Here is an 18375-nt window from a genome sequence, read left to right as displayed (position 1 = left end):
AAGGGTGCTACTGCCTTACTCATGCTCTTGAAACAGTTTTCAAGGAAAACTTCCCCCCTTGAAATAGTTGCAAGGAAGAAGATGACAACGCAGTCAAGTCCAGCAGTGCACAGTGAAGCACCAGCAGCAGTCACGGGGTTCGTCTTCATAATGGATGTTAATGCTGTAGGTTTCGATGGAGAAAGCGCAGGGAATTTTATTTATTTTTTTTTTTGCACGCCGTAATGAAGAGGATGTTAATTTGGACAGCCCCATTAGGGGAAAGGCATGAGTCGTTTCTGTGTTAGCAGCTGCAGGGGAAGACGGGGAGAGAAAGATGACTACCGCGTCTTCCTTCGCCACTTAGCCGAAACGAACGTGCGCACTGCCGGAAAATTGCGCGCAGCTCGTTCATTGGTTGACACGTGACGGAATGTTTCACCTAGACCCATCTGGCACAGAACAGCTATCTACCATCTAACCTTTGTTATCCAGGAATACCCCACTGAGATTGAAATCTCTTTTCTTTTTTTTTTTCTTTTTTTACAAAGGGGGCACAAACATTCCCCTATAAACATTCCCCCTTGTTGTGAATTTCAGCTATCCATCCGTCCATTATCTAACCCGCTTACTCCTGGTCATGGTCATATTGGGGGGGTGGGGGGTTGGAGGTCTATCCCAGCATGCATTCAGCTGGAGGTAGATATACACCCCGCTCAGGTCACCAATCCATCACAATGGATTAACACGTTCAATACCTATACAGGTGATCTAGACTCTCCAGTTGGCCTAACCTGCATGTCTTTGGATTGTGGAAGGAAACCAGAGAGTACCTGCTTGATGTCCTTCTGAGGCCTGGCGGGAAAAAAGTTGAAGTATTTTATTTTTTATTTTCACATATTAAAAAAAAAAGTGCTGCAGTGAAAATATTTTCTAAACTTAGTATTTATTTTATCTTTAGTCGATGCTCGTTGTAGTGTAGGTTTAAGCTATAATAGAATATATGGCTCTTGAGATTAAGACCAGAGAGACTCATCTCTCCTAAAGGGGACAGAAATGAATCGTCGGGTCTTTGGAGGCTGTGGTGAACCATTGTGCCAAACGCACAGCCACTCAGCTTAACAATCCTGTCACCTCCTGAAAGTCAAATACGCAATTTATCCAAGTTTCTCCTCCGCTCCCCCTCCTCCTCCCCCTCCTACCCCCTCCAGCCACTTACCTCCTGTAAGCCAAGAAAATGTTCTCCGCAGTCTGAAGTCTCATTTACCCAAAAATGACCCTGTGGAGAGACCCGTGTTGCACAAAATGCCCGTTTCGGCTTGTTTGAGCCCCGTGCGGAAGCCTGACGTAGGCGGGCGTGCCACTCCGCTGCAGCGTCGCAGGGGGATTCGCGGATTTAACCCGTTCTCCCGTCCAACCGCCAGGCGGACCAGTTGCCGGGTGGGGGTCTGGGGAGATTTGGGCAGCAGCTGCATTCCCGTTTCGTGTGGTACACCCCCTCCTGTTCAAGGCCACAAATATACGGGCCTTGTTTTTTGTTTCTTCAACGTCCCCCCCCCCCAACCCGCCCCTATTTTACGGTTGTTCTCGGACGCACGTTTCTGCGGCTTCACGCGCAGCTTGCGCACGCTGTTCCCGGGCTAATCCAGCTGCTCTCCCTTTCCGTCCTCCCTCAGAGAACGAGCCCAGCTGTGTCAACGATAATTAGCGCTCATTAAAAAGACTCCCATAACCACATTTTACCTTTATCATCTTTACTTAGGCACAATTAGAATAAGTAGTCAGGCCAATTTTTTTTTCTTTCTTTCTTTCTTTCTTTCTTTTTTTTTGGCATCGTAGGTAAGGATGCGTCGGATTGACGCGTTATGTAAGCACGTCTCCGATGGCAACGGCTGTCAGGCGGAAAGATCTTACCTGTTCAAGGTGTTAATTATGTTTTCAGACTCAAGGGGTTCTAGGTGTTTGCAGCCTCTGGGACTAGAATTTGTATTAGGATGATTTAAAAATATATATATATATTGCTGTGTATTTACGCATATTCAATTCAGATAATTATTCAGATCTGTAAACAGTTTATTGCACTTGGCAATAAAACATGGATGTTGTCTACATACAGATATGCACACATTTGTTAATATGTGGAGTTTTGCATATAAATAGGGGTTTATTTATAAACCCTAACTGTGTTGAGCTTATATGCCTAGGCATTGCACTTAAATATGTGGATCTCATGCAAAAACAGCATCAAATCATATTAAAATTTTTCCATCAATTCTGATCCCTCCCTAACACACAATCATATACCCACACATGCACGCACACATAGACACACACACACAAGCACAGATACACATACACACACACACTCACATGCGCACACACACATACACACACACAACCACATACACACACGCACACACACACAAACACACAAATGCACAAAACCGCATCACCCACGCACACACACAACCACATACACACATGCACACACACAACCACACACAACCACAACACCCACACACACACAACCACATACATACACAAACACACCCCCCACACACACACACAACCACAAACACACAGACATACAAAACAGACGCACACACACACACAACCACAACACCCACGCACACATACACACACACAACTACATACACACAAAACACACGCACACACACAACCACAACACCCACACACACACACACACACACACACACACACACAATCACAACACCCATGCAACATACACACACACAACCACATACACACAAAAAACACACACACACACACAACCACACCACCCACACATACACACACACACGCACACACACACACAATCACAACACCCACGCACACACACAGAGTAAATGACCGCGCGAGCGATGCCGGTCTGGCGGCGGCTGAGCGGCTGAGACCGGCACGTTGGACGCGCGCACGCGAGCCGTCGCCGTCGCCGTGGGAACGGGGCACAGCGGCAGGGAGGGTGGTTGCGTAACCGCGCCGCGGCTGCGGGGGCGAGGGCGCGAGAGATTCCGGAGCTTTCTGCGGGGAGGCCGCCCTCCGCGATACCGTTTCCACGGCGATTACGGAGGATCGTCGGATCGGTGGCTTCGACCTTCATGCTCACCTCACACCCCCCCACACACACCCCTGTCCTCCCCACTGTCCCCACCTCCACCTCTACCTCCACCTTTACCCCGTTGCTATGGAGGTGAGCTACAGCTGCATCACCTGCAGCCTGCTGTGAAAACTCCAATGGTGAGAGTTGATAAGCACAGGAATTTTTGATTGCAATTAAAAATCCCCTTGTGCCGTGTGCTGTGTCCAGTGTTCACCAGAATGTCTCAAAATCCTGAAAATGTTTCGCTTATTCACATGTAAATTTACCACATGTAAACGTATGACAAAATGGCTGTACATGGTTTATGCAGTGTAGCACGTTAGCACATTAGCCAGCAACAGGACTATCCCTGAGGATCTGACAATTAATCCTGACACAACAAATGGTTTGTTTTTATTTTTTATTTATTAACACTTTTAAGAATTACTTATTTATAAGACCTTTTCAGACATTGTGTTCTGTTGCTGCCAGAAAATGTTAGGTCTTGCCACACAGTGTCTGCTGTTTTTGTGTTCCAAATGTCATATATACTGAAAAATTCAAGAGCTTTTCTGGCAATCCGCGCTCAAGGGGTTTCCAGCTGACTAATGTGTCTAGTTTGTGTGCGTGTGTGTGTGCGTGTGAGCGTGCTTGTCATATGTACACGCATGCGTGTCTGTGTGCGTATGTGTGCATGTGCACATGTGCACATCAATAAAATAAAATACTCCTGCACTTATGGAAGAGCTGGAAGCACTGGTGTGGCAAAACAGTAGAACTCTTTATGAATGCATTTATTTAAATTTGAATAAAAATTTCACAGATCAGTCTGGCAGTTCGAAAAGGACTCTAGTGTTACAGTCTGCCGTGCGTTGGAGTTTAAAGAGACACTTGTCTGTTAAATATAGTCACTTTTTTTAGTCATTATTTTTCCATATGTTTGTTCAGCTGAAAAAGCTCCATATTAATATTCGTATGCACAGCTAATCAGTTGAACAACATCTTGTGATGAGAACAAACTTCTCTACCTGAATTTTTTTTGTATATGGGAGGCAGCATAGTATAATGAGTAAGTAGCTGGCCTTGTAACCTGAAGTTTGCTGGTTAAATTCCTAGGTTGGACACTGTCATTGTACCCTTGAGCAAGGTACTTAACCTGCATTGCTTCTGTATATATCCAACTGTATAAATGGATGTGCCTTTAAAAATTAGTGTAAGTCACTCTGGATAAGAGCATCTGCTAAATGCCTATAATGTAATGTATATTATTACACTATATCTACTGCAGATAATTCACATTTCTGTTTACAAATTGTCTTTCCTTCTTGGGCCAAAATATACATTTCATTACTAGAGAGAGGGATGCTGCTTTGAACACTATAGGCTACACCAGCTACACTATTAGCTGACCCTCAGTCCTGGTCCTGGAGAGGCACAGGGTCTGCCGGATTTTGTTTTCCCCTTAAGATCCGCAGCCAAGTCAAGAAACCCAAGAAACCAGGTGACCCGAGTCAGCCTTGCAATCAACTGCTTCAACTGATCAACTGCTGTGCTGCTCAAGTGCCGAGGTTCAGCAGAAGCCAGCAGACCAAATTCAGCTCGACAGGACCAGGATTGGGCATCACTGGCCTACGCAACAAGGGTTCTGAAGTGCTGTCTGTTTTTATTTTTTTTTGGTTTTTTTTTTTTTTTGTTAGCCAGTGGATAATGTATCCAACAAAAAAACGTAAGCGGTACAAAGATGTAGTTTATCAGTGGTTGTATTGAGGCATGTTATTTGGTCCGGGGATTTATTTTCTGTTGTCAGAGGGGATAGATCCGATTCAGCGTAGCACGCTGACATTAATTCGACCCGAAGGATTTTTTTTTGTTCCACGTCTCCGCTCGCCCTCCTGTACCACTTATCGCCCCGTTTCCTCAGGTGACCTCTCCGCTTTCCTCCTCGCCGACGTCGTTTAATATTGAAAGGCGGTTTAAAAAAAACGAGTCGAGAAATACCGGGGTGAATTGCTCCTTCTTCTTCTTTTTTTTTCGTTCTTTCTTTTCTTTCCATAGCTTGACAACAGATCCCTGGTCCCAAGTTGCCTATTTTCCCACAATCTTTTTTCCCCCTTTATTTCTTCCTCTCTCCCTCTCTCTCTCTCTCTCTCTGTCTCTCTCTCTCTTTCAGGACTACACATTGACGATGTATTTCCAGCAAGCTTGGCGGGACAAGCGGCTGTCCTATTCGGAGATCCCGCTCAACCTGACCCTGGACAACCGCGTGGCCGACCAGCTCTGGGTCCCGGACACGTACTTCCTCAACGACAAAAAGTCCTTCGTGCACGGCGTCACGGTGAAGAACCGGATGATCCGCCTGCACCCGGACGGCACCGTGCTTTACGGACTGAGGTAAGGTCCTTACCGTCGCGGCCGCCCCGTGCGACGACGGGTCATTGCTGGGAAACACAATGCTGATTTAGAAGCGGAGCGATATTACAGACGCAGTCGGTTACGATTACACGTGGTCTTGCGTAAGGCCTGCTGTAGGGATTTGTGTCACGGGCTAGCGCGTGGACCGGCGGCGAGGTTTCGCCCGGGTTCGATTCCAACCTCGTTTACCTCAGATGACACGCCGCGTTTCCGAGGACCGTCTCGCCTCCGATGGGCTCCCTCCTGAACGCTGGGAGGCTTTAGCGCTGTCGCTTCGCTGCTGTTTTTGTTTGTGGCTTTTTTTCGCAGAGAGGCGTGTAACGCGATTAAAAAGTTGCTGTGTGAGGAAGCGTCCTCTTCGCAGATTAGGCCGCGCCCGCTCGGCGTTCTGAGACCGCGTCGGCGCGGTGCCGCCGGCCCGGCCGCAACCGGGGGGGTTTAAAGCTCTCAATTTCCGAGGGTCAAAAGTGCGAGGGAAGCCACCGAGGTGTGTGTGTGTGTGTGTGTGTGTGTGTGTGTGTGTGTTTGTGTCTGTGTGTGTGCAAGTGTGTCTGTGTGTGTGTGTGTTTGTGTGTGTGTGTGTGTGTGTGTGTGTGTGTGTGTGTGTGTGTGTGTGTGTGTGTGTGTGCAAGTGTGTGTGTGTGTGTGTGTGTGTGTGTGTGTGTGTGTGTGTGTGTGTTTGTGTCTGTGTGTGTGCAAGTGTGTCTGTGTGTGTGTGTGTGTGTGTGTGTGTGTGTGTGTGTGTGTGTGTGTGTGTGTGTGTCTGTGTGTGTGCAAGTGTGTCTGTGTGTGTGTGTGTGTGTGTGTGCAAGTGTGTGTGTGTGTGTGTGTGTGTGTGTGTGTGTGTGTGTGTGTGCAAGTGTGTCTGTCTGTGTGTGTGTGTGTGTGTGTGTTTGTGCAAGTGTGTCTGTGTGTGTGTGTGTGCTAGTGTGTGTGTGTGTGAGAGAGTGTGTGTGTGTGTGTGTGTGCAAGTGTGTCGGTGTGTGTGTGTGTGCAAGTGTAGTCTGTGTGTGTGTGTGTGTGCAAGTGTGTGTGCGTGTGTGTGTGTGTGCAAGTGTGTGTGTGTATGATGCATTCCACCTCAAAAGACAGTGGTTTATGGAGAGAAAGTCACTTGAAAAAAAAAATTGCATTCAGAATTTTAGCTGGAGCAAATATAGATGTTGAGCTGTTGGCGGTGATGCTGAGAGAGAGAGAGAGAGAGAGGGAGATGGAGAGAGAGAATGAAAGAGAAGGCAGATGCTTTGCTGCAGAACCCCCCCCCCCCCACTTGCCCTGTGCTCCTCTATCCATTTAGTTCTTTCATACTGCATTAGCATCCAGCTTGTTGGCTGCACGATTGTCTCTCGATGTTACATAATTCTTTTCTTTGTTTTTTTTCCCCCTTTTTTCCTCCTCTTGAGCGAAGGGCAATTAGCCGATTGCTTCATACAGTGATTCATCGTTTTTTTTTTTTGTTTTGTTTTTTTGTGATCAAATTTTCTTTTTGTTTTGTCAAAACAAGTGATTCATTGATTATTAAAATTGTCAGCCACAAAGACCGTGCTCTGTTGTTTCCAGGACATAAAGTCATGCACATTTCCTGAGCCTTTTTTTTTTTTTTATCGCATTAGCCGGCAGGAGGAAACAGGGGCCTGTTTCACTTTGCAGATCACGCCACCGCTCGTCTTCCTCCCTCTTCATCATCCTCGGCTTATTTTTCTTATTAGTTCCGTTCACTAGCAAGACGCAAACGGATGAGGGGATTTGAAGCGAGCGCACCATCTGCGCTCCTTAAAAATAGTGAACTGCCGGTTGTAGGTAGGCATTAGATTCGTAACGATTAAGCGACTCACTTGCTGTAATTCCGTCCGCAAGATGAAGCGATCTTGAAACCGCGACCGACGTGGAGATATGGCCCCCCCTAGTAATACAGTAATGCATTATTGAAATAAGCTGAGTCATCTTTATTGGAACTGTAAAAATCTGCGATAATTAGCGACGAACGACCGCGTTAATTTGGTGCCTGTCCAAAAACGCTAACGTGAGCCAACCGCCAACTCTTGCCTTGCACGGGGGGACTAATGTCATCGTTGGCAGTTTAAAACGATCTACTGTGACCCACATTTATATGTATATATTTCATCCCCGCTGCCTCTCTCCTTGCGTGAAGCTTCAAAACCACCGTATCGTCGCGGTAGCGAGACATAATTCATAGCTGCCACTTAGCCGTATTATACATTCATAGTGATGTAACGTTCTATTGAACGGCGGTGTGACGTTCAGCGGTGTTCTGAGACCCGCGCGCGTGTCAGCCGGGCCCGAGCGTACGGGCTCGTGTGATTGGCTCGTCCCGAGGCTGTGGAAGCTGGCGCTTTGGCGCTGGAGAGCCCGGGCTCGGGGCCAAAAGCCGACAGGTCTGAATCACAGGTAGAGCAGCCGTTAGGCCCCGTGAGCAACTCCTGCACATGGAGGCTTCAGTAAATACGTCCGGAAGTATACAGCGGATAATGAATCAGATGCGAGCTGGATGCAAGTGGCCCTGGATGACGATGCCTGCCTGCATAAATACAGAATGTTATGTATTTATTTTTTATTTTTTTGTCAGTCTGACTAATGTACACCATTATCAACGCTATCAGCGCACATGCAAAACTGTGAAGTCACCCTAAAGGGCTCAAAAGGACCCATTTTGGGGTTCTTCAACTGGCCGGCAAAACCAAAGACAACAGACCAATCAAAAGTGATTGTTGAAATGACCACCTTGGTCATTGGTGGACGGCAGCGTACAGTGGTGGCAGTGACAGTTTCCGTGGTAACGGCACATTTGTGGAGAGGCTAAAATGTCCACCTAGTATAAGAAGGGGGGAGGAGTCTGTAGGCTGTAGTGGTGGTTGTAGCGGTGACAGTTTCTGTGGCAACAGGACATTTGAGCAGAGACTTAAAATGTCCACCTTGTATAAGAAGGGGGGAGGAGTCTGCAGGCTGTAGTGGTGGTGACAGTTTCTGTGGCAACGGGACATTTGCGCAGAGACTAATTGTATGCAGTGACTGCTGTCAGGCCCCAGCATGACCAGATGTCTCTATTTGAGGAGCTGAGCTGAGTGGCTGAAGGTGGCTGTGCACCATGCGTCTCTGGGTGAGGGTGGGGGGCATTGGGGTGGGGGGGCGGGGGTGGGGGGGAAGAGTAAAATCTGGAGCAACGCTCGGCGTGAGGGAAGTTGATGAGGTGAGGAGGAATCTGTTACCTGAGGCCTGGGTGGAGGAGGAGGCGTGCGTTCCGTTCGCACGCGAGATCTCCCAGCATGCCTAGCTCCCGAGTGCCACGGACCTCCCTGCGCTGACGGGGGACGTGGAGAGGGTGACATCAGAGGACCCATCTGCCAGTCAGGCTCGTGGAGAGGCGGAGGGAAGCAGGTGGTTGGAATAACTGCTCCTGATAGAACCTGAGTGCACGGTATCCCACAATGCCCTACTGTACACACCACTCCCGAGTACACACCCAGGCGCACTCTTCCCTAAATGTCACGCAGGACAGTGGAGATAGTCCTGTATGGCAGAATAGAGAGTACAGACCCATAATGCCCTATATATCACACTGGAGACTACAGACCCACAATGCCCTATATATATCACACTGGAGACTACAGACCCACAATGCCCTATATATATCACACTGGAGACTACAGACCCATAATGCCCTATAATCACACTGCAGTCTACAGGCCCATAATGCCCTATGCATGTCACTGCAGTCTACAGACCCATAATGCCCTATGCATGTCACTGCAGTCTACAGACCCATAATGCCCTATGCATGTCATTGCAGTCTACAGACCCATAATGCCCTATGCATGTCACTGCAGTCTACAGACCCATAATGCCCTATGCATGTCATTGCAGTCTACAGACCCATAATGCCCTATGCATGTCACTGCAGTCTACAGACCCATAATTCCCTATGCATGTCACTGCAGTCTACAGACCCATAATGCCCTATGCATGTCACTGGAATCTACAGACCCATAATGCCCTATGCATGTCACTGCGGTCTACAGACCCATAATGCCATGCCCTATACTGTACATCACACTGGAGAGTACAGACCCATAATGGTCCCTACATACCACCTTAGAATTAACAGCCATAGTGTTGCATATGTCACACTGGCGATGGACGTGACCCACATCACCGTATACATCACACAGGAAATTTCAGCCCAAAACCTGACTAAAATTGTGGTCCAGCATTAAAGCAGGTACTGAGGGCCTCCGTGTGAAAAGAAAGCCATTTTGAGTCCGTTTGTTTTGATTAATACTGCACAAAGTGAGTTACACCTACTACTACGACTACCACTACTATCAGTTCTACAACATTACATTACAGGCATTTAGCAGACGCGATTATCCAGAGTGACTTACATTGCATGTATGTCAACAGCTGGATATATACTGAAGCAGTGCAGGTTAAGTACCTTGCTCAGGGGTGCAACGGCAGTGTCCTACCCGGGAATCGAACCTGTGACCTTTAGGTTACAAGACCAGTTCCTTTTATCCCATTTTATAAATACTATTTCCTCAATGTTTACGACTAATATTGAGAGCAATAGAATTGGTAATGATAATACATAACATCTCAACAGCAACCACAACAATGATAGCAATAATGCAACAGCCAAACAGATACCGAAGAGAACAACAATAGCAAGAAACCAACAATAACATCAAATATGAATTATTAATACATTCTTTATGTCTGTATCTATGTCCAGAGTGGTGGGCAGAAGAGGTATCGCGGTAAAGTTAAACCTTTATTGTACATTCCATTATGTCTTAAAAACGAGTTAGCATGTACTCTAGCGCACGGTCGTAAAGCTTTAAGACGACTGCGTGTGCAAAAGAACAGCGCTGCACTTTCTCAGAGGAGAACACTGACTCGCCGCCCGCGTCATAGAAACGATAGCAAGCGATCGAACTTATCGAGCCTAACGCGGTGGGCGAACTCACGCAGCTACTGTGTGCCAGAGCTCGTTAGTCAGTGCGTCCGTTCTAAATTATCTGCTGTTCAGCTGCGAGTGTTCCCGCCGTTTTGATAATGCTGTTACGGAAAACAAAAACACCGTAAGCTATTTTTTTTTTTAGACCGTATTTAAATTCGATTTTAATGATACGAGGGTGATGTGCGGCAGCAGGTACAGAATGCAGTAGTGCTGATTGACATTAAAAGCATATGTTTTCAGCGCGATGCTTTATTCAGTGCGTTCCAGTTGGACAACAGAGGCTTCTGCTAACTACAATTTGAAAGAGCAGAGGACACAAAAAAAAAAAAAATTCCACATGACTAGAACGTTTGTTTTAATTCACCATAACCCCAGTCCACGGGACAGCGCGTAAAATAATGAGTCTGTTTTGCACCTTTGTGGCCCCCGTGTTCCGCTGAGAGGAGCAGGGGGGGGGGTATGGGTCACGCGAGCTAACTCCACACCGACTGGCTGACTGACTCATGCGCTGCTGAAATCGGATTCAAATGGCATGTGATTTTTCAGATGACTGAACAAATTGCGCCGCTTTATCATTTTCACATAACTGGATGTGAACATGTCATCGGGAGGAACGGTGGGCGGGGGGGGGCGGGGGGGGCGGTGGGGGAGGCGGGGCGAGCAGATGGTTTCAGTTTCGTGCGGTTAAAAATGTCTCACGGCCATGGACGAGTGTGGAGATGAACGTGTGTATTTCAGTCTGAATGTTCATTGGGGTTTGTTCTGGGGGCTAAACATGAGCAAAGCCTACCAATCAATTTACACACAGCTTTTTAAAAGTGATTATTTTTTCATCATTCCCAAATTTCGGGATCCCCAGTTAAATTCCCCGGTAAAATTTTGTACATGCGTTCCGTTGCTGCAACATCCTATGTGAATTCCTCCGGAGGATGCTCGCCTATTCCGCGGGACAAACACGGCCAGCTGCCGCTTCCTGTCACTTGCCAATCCCCTGGCAGAGCTGCGCGCTTGCCAGTCCGGTGGCCGAGCGGCGATGGAGGACCGTGCCAGGCTGCAGGAGCCCTCCAGGCCAGCGGAGGCGCTGTTGTGCGATGGACTTCCCACCAGCTGAAGCCCTGGCTTCCACAGTGGCCGTGACAGTGCAGCATTCTGTGGGATTCCAAGCCACACTTGACGCTGGTATGATCGGGACAGTCAGGAGTCAAGTTATTGTACTGAGGGCTTGCAGTTTTATTGAATGCACCTGTCCTTTTCACTCCGTGGACCGTTTGGAGCACCTGTACATTCAGTACGTTCCAGTGTTTGTTCTTTACAATGGAGGGGAACTCTCAGAGCAGAACTGACAGTCTTGCTGGCATTAAAAAAAGTGGGACGCTGTCAAAAAGGACCGACCCCCCACCCCTGTCCCAAACACCTATACTGTTGCGCTCAAATGTCAGTTTCCCATTAAACTGGGCAAACTGCAGTTTCGGGAACTGCCGATTTGCGCCACGTTTAAGTGCACCGAAGGCACAATCCAGATAACCTGTAGCTGATAGGAAATGAACAGCAACAAAGAGAGTGTGAATGGAGCAGGAAACGTGAGCTTCTTCACTTCCGCGCGTGGGGCTCGATGAACCAGCCCTCCAGCATGTGGGCTTCCTTGAGTGTGTTAATTTGAAACTGCAGATCTTATTTATTTATTTACTTTTTTAACAACTGCCACCGTGGCAGGCTCCTGCCATATGCACCAAATGAGATTCATGCCACCTGCGAAGTATCACTCCATCAAAAAAAAAAAAAAACTACAAAAAACACTAAAAACAAGTATAGACTCATCTCTGCTGAAAGGATTCTACCTTGCTGTGCTGAAGCCACACAGGTTATATATTCCTTGTAGACAGAGACTGGCTTTCTCTGTGGGGCACTGCATTTAATAGGTCTGGCAGCAGTGCTTTTTTCATTTATTTTTTTTACTTTTTACATTAATTTTGCGTGTGAGACATCTGCTGCTGGTCTCCATAGTGCGTGGGAATAGCCGCATATCCCTGGCTACCTGGCTCAGGGAAACACAACGCAGGTGCGGTTGACTGGTGTTATGTTTCTTGGGCTGAGTTGATTACTGAAGGACTCTCTGTAAAAGGCACCCATCTCCTCCCAGCTGTTTTTCTGTTTTATTTTTTATTTTTTTCATTTTTATGTGGCAGTCTGCCAGGCAGGAGTACTTAAGGAGGACACTTGTTTTTTTTTTGTTTTTTTGTTGTTTAGTCCCCCTCCTCCTTCATTAGAGTCAGAAACACGAGCGGCGGACCCGAATGCTGGTCTCTGGAGCGGCACGACGGCGCTGAAGCCGGGCGTCCCCACCCTTTCCTGGGAGCCGCGCGGTCTGACGGCGTTCGCGGTTTCCGCGGTACAAAAAAAACCGCACCAATCAAAACCGATTCAGACCCGCGAAACCGGGTGCGGTGAAGGGAGGGGACCTGAACCGCGTTCGAACACGCCTCTCCAGAGGCGCGGATGTGAGGCGTCTGAGGTAGAGAATGGCGAGGTCCTTAAAGTCCTTAGCCGTCTGAAAATGTGCCTGATGACTCATTTTCAACGCGCGGCTTCGGTGTTTTTCAAGTAGGGGAAAATGCGAAAAAGTGATGCCGGTCGCAGAGTGATGGTCCTTCACTGTGAATGTTGGACCACACCGTGAAGTTTAAATACATACTTTTGTACATACTAAATAATCGTAACAGCAGTTCCCTTTTATGTAACGAGGATAACACACACACACACACACACAAAGAGGGCTGTGATTGGCTTGGAGGAAGCAGTCGGTCACATGACGGCCCCGAGGGGGGGGAACTCTTGCGTGCGATTCATAAAGGCAGCGGCCTATTCATTCTGTGCCTTCTATTGCTCCCCCCCCCCCATCCTCATAATAGACTGCAGTGCTTGTGGGTCCAGTGACCTCAGCCTTGCTCTGTGGTAGAGCAGGAGTGCTGATGGGGGGGCTGGTGGGGGGGGGGGGGGAAGGGGCGGTGAGGGGGAGGTGATTAAATCCTCATGGCCCCAGGGAAGCCTCATCTCCAGTTCCGTTGCTCAGCGGGGGGATTATCTGTGGCAGTCGGCGGGGCAGAGATCATTACCCGGCCATTGCGGCTATAAACTCGCCCATTATGGCTCTAAACGCGGACGTCACCCGGTCGCACACACGACCACGTCCTGAGCCCCCCCCCCCCCCTCTCCCCGGCTATCCCCCCACTATCGCAGGGCTCCCGTTGACTTTGCCTTCCGCCTGTCAGCCACTGCCAATTTAAGTGGTTAAGCAGCCTGACACAGTCGATAGGTTGCAGGTTTGAATCCAAGGGCACGACTGCTGCTCCATACTTTGGCAATGTACCTGAATTTTTATCGCCAGGCAATGTGACAGCATTGGGTTATCATCGCAATTATTATTTGTGGCACAGCATAAATTTTAATGCTATAGAGGATATTGCAAAAGAATGCATAAATATGTTATTAGGCATCTTTTTTTTTTAAAGCAGCGCATCTTTGTTTTCCATACTGTGAGGTCATGATTTCTGAGGTTTCTCACAGATAACAGAAACCAGCTATGAAAGGCATCTGTATTGGTATGTGTACCCTAAGACAGGCTGCCATATAGCGTGCACCTGACGAATTCCAACATAGCGAGCTTCTTTTGTTTATTATTTATTAAGTTGGTTACTATCCTGATATTGTATGTGCATCCTGCAATGTTTGTAAATATCTTTGTGGACATTGCTGACTATAATTTTTGGTTTTCAGAATTCTTGGTTGTTCCAAGTGGTTTTGTTTCAGCTATTATTGAAGTGTGTTTTTTCTAATACATCATGCACTTTGAAGATGTCCTTGAATGTCGTCCAGCCTGGCTATTTTATAAGCTAATGGCACTGATTTGCATGTGCAGTAGAACCTCGTCCGTAGTTTATGGCCCTCAGTTACAGATTGACCTCATAAACCACCCAGCTAACACGCAATGGTCCTCACAATGGTGCTCCTATGTTGTGGCAATGCCATAACATTATCAAAACACTTCAGCAACGCTGTGAGAGCATTTGGTGTCGGCTGGGAAGGTGTGAAATCAGACGTACCGTACTTAAACTGCACCAGGATCGTACACAGAACAACAAGCACAGGAATGTCACACTTTCCGTTTATAAAAACAGGAAGCGCGACCGGCGTTAGACACAAGGATATATTTCGTGAACGGTATTGCTGAAGAGCGCCATGTGGAATACTCAAGCTTTCTAATGTTGTATTTATCTATATGATTGAGCACTCAAGGTTAAAAAAAGGCTATGGTGAAAGCCAAGAGCAAACCCCTGCATTCTGGGATGTTCTCCACTCTCTCGTGCTTCAAGATTGTTCGCGTCAAGATGAGATATATTTTGCTATATTACTTTTTAGAGCTTATTGCCCACCCCAACCTGAATTGCTTTTGTGAGTTCCAGCCACAGTGTATAAAATACGGCTAATATTTCACCCGGTGTAAGGACATCTGCAGACCAAATAAATCATGTCGGCTTCTCTGTGCTTTTGCTCCAGCACGTCAGTGTGCTGCTTGGCACACATCTCTTCCTCAAGCGCTTCTTCTTCTTCTTCTTTTTTTTCGTCTTTTTCCTGGTGGCCAGGTTAATTGCAGCTGCAGCAGTGAAGTGCGTTTGTGTAATTACGGACTGTGTAATTCGAGCTCGTTTTTTTTTTAAATTTTTTGCTGAGAAAATATGGCGAGCCCGATGCCATGTTTGTCTCCTGTTTAGTGAACATTGGAAATTTGGCCTGGGGGGGGGGATTGGGGTTGTAGAGCTTCTTATGCTGCTGACAAGGTCACCTGGGTGTAGGGGGGGTCAACCAGCTACAATTCCAGGCCCTGGAGGAAGGGGGCAGAGGCCCAGTGGTCCGTGAACTTGGTAAATATTATTGTCCCGGCCCGGGAATATTATTATAGTAATATGATTTTGGATTTTCACCCGGCAGATCTGGCCCCCGATGGTACATGTGGTGCCCCCTTTTCCTTCAGAGAACAAAAAAAAAAAAAATCAGCACCACATTCATTTCTGTCAGGCCTCTAGCACCATTTCGAAAATCTCATTTTGTCATTTTGTCATTTTGTCCTTTCTTCCCTTCTTCAGGCCCCAGTGGACGGGGGAGATTGTCATTTAGATAAAGGTATGCTGCCCCCTGTGGTTGCGCTGGAAGTCTTCCAGGACCTGCAGTCGGGTGGAAAAGGCATATTTTTTTGGCACTGGCATTCGACCGTAAACTGGCGCATCCCTGAAAGCCCTGGCGATACGTTTGCACTCATATTGCGTTTGCGGCTCTCATCAAAAAAAAAAAAAACCTGGGATTTTTACGGTCGGCCCGTTTGCGGGCGTGTGCCACGGAACACTCGCGCTACGTCGAAAACCTTCCCCGGGACGATATGAGCTGAGGAGAATCCCTCGGGGAAATACAGCGGAGATATTGAGGAACTGTAGCGGGCCGGGTCCATAAAGTCTTGGGGTTTTGTGCGTTTTGTGGGGGACCTCCCCTCCGGGCCTGTTGTGCGGAATGTCTTTAACTCCTCAGATTGGGGTGGGGTGGGGGGGGGGGGGGGGGGGGGGGGGGGGGGGGGGTAGCAGATGCGTGTGCAGAGATTGCTTTCAGGACTGGGGAGAATTATAACTAAGTCAGGGTTTGACGACCCTTCTTGTCAGCTCAATATGTATCCCCTGTAGCTACCCTGGCATCGTTTCTCAGTTTTCCAGAATAATCTAATCCCTGGTTATATATTAAAGTGTTTTTCTTGCGCAAAAAAAGAAGGAGATTGATGGATTTAATAGCGTAGAGACTGCTTCCCCATGAGTTTTCTTACTGATCGTCAATTTCAAATGCATTAAAGGAAGCATACGAGCCCACATTTCCAAATACCGCTGTTATTTCATGGGGCTTAGATACCGTTGATTATAATTTCAGCGCATTTAAATATAGAATATTCATAGCTTGGCTTTATTTATGTGTAAATTGTGTTTCATGGATGTCGGTTTTGCAAAGCCGTTAGATTAACCCTTGTGAAGAGCTGGGGGTTTTTTTGGATGGTTTATTTTTTAAAATTTCTTTAAGTCAGTGTTCTAGAATTACACTGCTCTCAGTTACCAGTAGTGATTGTTACATCAGCATTAGAATGTTCAGCTAAGAACGTTCTAATCACATATGTATGTCACACCTTGAAGGCTTAAATGCACTTAAAGAGGCAGTTGTGGTGCAGGGGGCAAAGGCAGTTGATTTAGCACACTCAAAATGGATTCCCCCATAGTATTCATAGCAGATCGTTTCTTTCTTCTCACTGATTTGTGGCAAGGTATTCCTGAGGCTTTTTTTTTCATTCAAGTCATCCTGGCGGTTTGGAGCTTTTGCTTGACAAAAAATAATAATATTTTACATACAGCCAAACATTTTGAAAAATACTTTACAGGATTTGAGTGAAACCTGTCTTATGCTAACATTCTCTCACCCCCCCCCCCTCCCAGATATGATCCATAATTATCATATTTTTTCTCTTTGAGCCAGTGCTAAAAAAAATTTTATTTTTTGAACAATACAATGAAGAATGTACATTGGACATAGAGAGTGTAAGTCTAGTTTAAATTTGGGATTTGAGGTACATATTTACACAAAACATTGTGTAATAATATGGGCCTTTGCAAAAATGTAGTTCTATTCTATTCTATTCTATTCTACTCTATTCTATTTCCATTAACTTGGTGGGCAGTGAGCATTTAGAGGACGGTCACCGACATGACATTCTACAGACTGCAGGCGCCTGATGCGATAAGATGGGCTGTTCATGTTTTTACACTTTACGCTGATGTTCTTTATGGCATTTTGGTTCAGTTCACAGCTTCAGATGTTTACATTCCGGCATCTGCTACCCCCTGGTGATCGAGCGTACCCTCTCAATTCCAGTTTGACATTTTAATGGCTGTGTGCATGTGTGTGTGTGTGTGTCTGGGGGGTGGGGGTGGTGGTGATTAAGGGGAAATGTATGGCCTGTTTTCAAAGTGGATATGAATTCTCTTTGCAACACATAAGAGGTTGTGTCTGAGCGAGTGCCATTTTACAATAGCCCTTTTTCATGTGGTGGGTGGGTGGGGGGGGGGGGGGCGCGTGGGGGGGGGGTGGGTTTGACTGGTTTGTGGGACTGTATTTTTTCATCTGAACTTGCTCGTACGTTGTTTCTTCTCCTTCGACAAGGTGAAGAACGGTGAAGGTAACCCAAACTGAAGTGACAATTTCTCAGAGAGAGCGGCGTGTCTTCCACCTGTGATGTAGTGTTCTATAAATACCCTCCGACTGTTATTTATACCCCGCTTTCTTGCCCTAATTTCGCCGGGCGTCCTGTGGCGGTGCCGCGATTGAATTGTCAAGCAGGGGGCAGCCGGAGCTGGCTGCCACTGGCAAGGTGATTTAAAGAAGGAATAAAGTAGGACAGGGGATTGGATTCCCTCTTCTAATCCACAGGCTCTGTGGGCCCACTAACTCTGGAATTATGCAAGGCAAGGAGGAACGCTTATTTATCTTCTCCTTTTGTGATGTCACAGAAGCCGGTGGCAGAACGGAACGGGACGACCTCATTGCTTCATCGTGCACTGTCTGGATTCCTTAGTTCCCTTCGGTGCGCGGGATTCAAAGAAAAAACGTTTGATCCCACGTTGTGAAGAAAGGGGCACGGATTTCACTCCTGTGTTTAAAATCGCGGAAGTTTTTTTTTTTTTTTTTTTTTCGGCCCAGGTGCTCTGGCTGGCTGTCTGGTTGGAAAGGTCACGGCTCTAGGAAGCAACGTCGCGTTGCAATTAGACCCAAGTTTCTGTCTGTGGATCTGCTAATCAGCGGAAAATAAATGTTCTTTCGCGGCTCA

At 47.1% G+C, this 18375-nt stretch overlaps 1 protein-coding gene across 2 annotated transcripts in view; it reads left to right on the top strand.

Annotated features, from left to right (window-relative positions):
- Positions 1-18375, top strand: part of LOC118235894 (gamma-aminobutyric acid receptor subunit beta-2) — a 66236-nt gene that overhangs the window by 26176 nt on the left and 21685 nt on the right. For both annotated transcript variants that reach the window (XM_035433763.1, XM_035433764.1), the window contains exon 4: positions 5250-5470. In XM_035433763.1, coding sequence (XP_035289654.1) covers positions 5250-5470 — 221 coding nt within the window. The remainder of the gene's footprint in view (positions 1-5249; positions 5471-18375) is intronic.

The sequence above is a fragment of the Anguilla anguilla genome, chromosome 9 (assembly GCF_013347855.1).
Source record: "Anguilla anguilla isolate fAngAng1 chromosome 9, fAngAng1.pri, whole genome shotgun sequence".
NCBI classification, from domain to species: domain Eukaryota; kingdom Metazoa; phylum Chordata; class Actinopteri; order Anguilliformes; family Anguillidae; genus Anguilla; species Anguilla anguilla.
The sequence above is the reverse complement of the archived record's forward strand: the minus strand, read 5'-3'. Positions and strand labels throughout refer to the sequence as shown.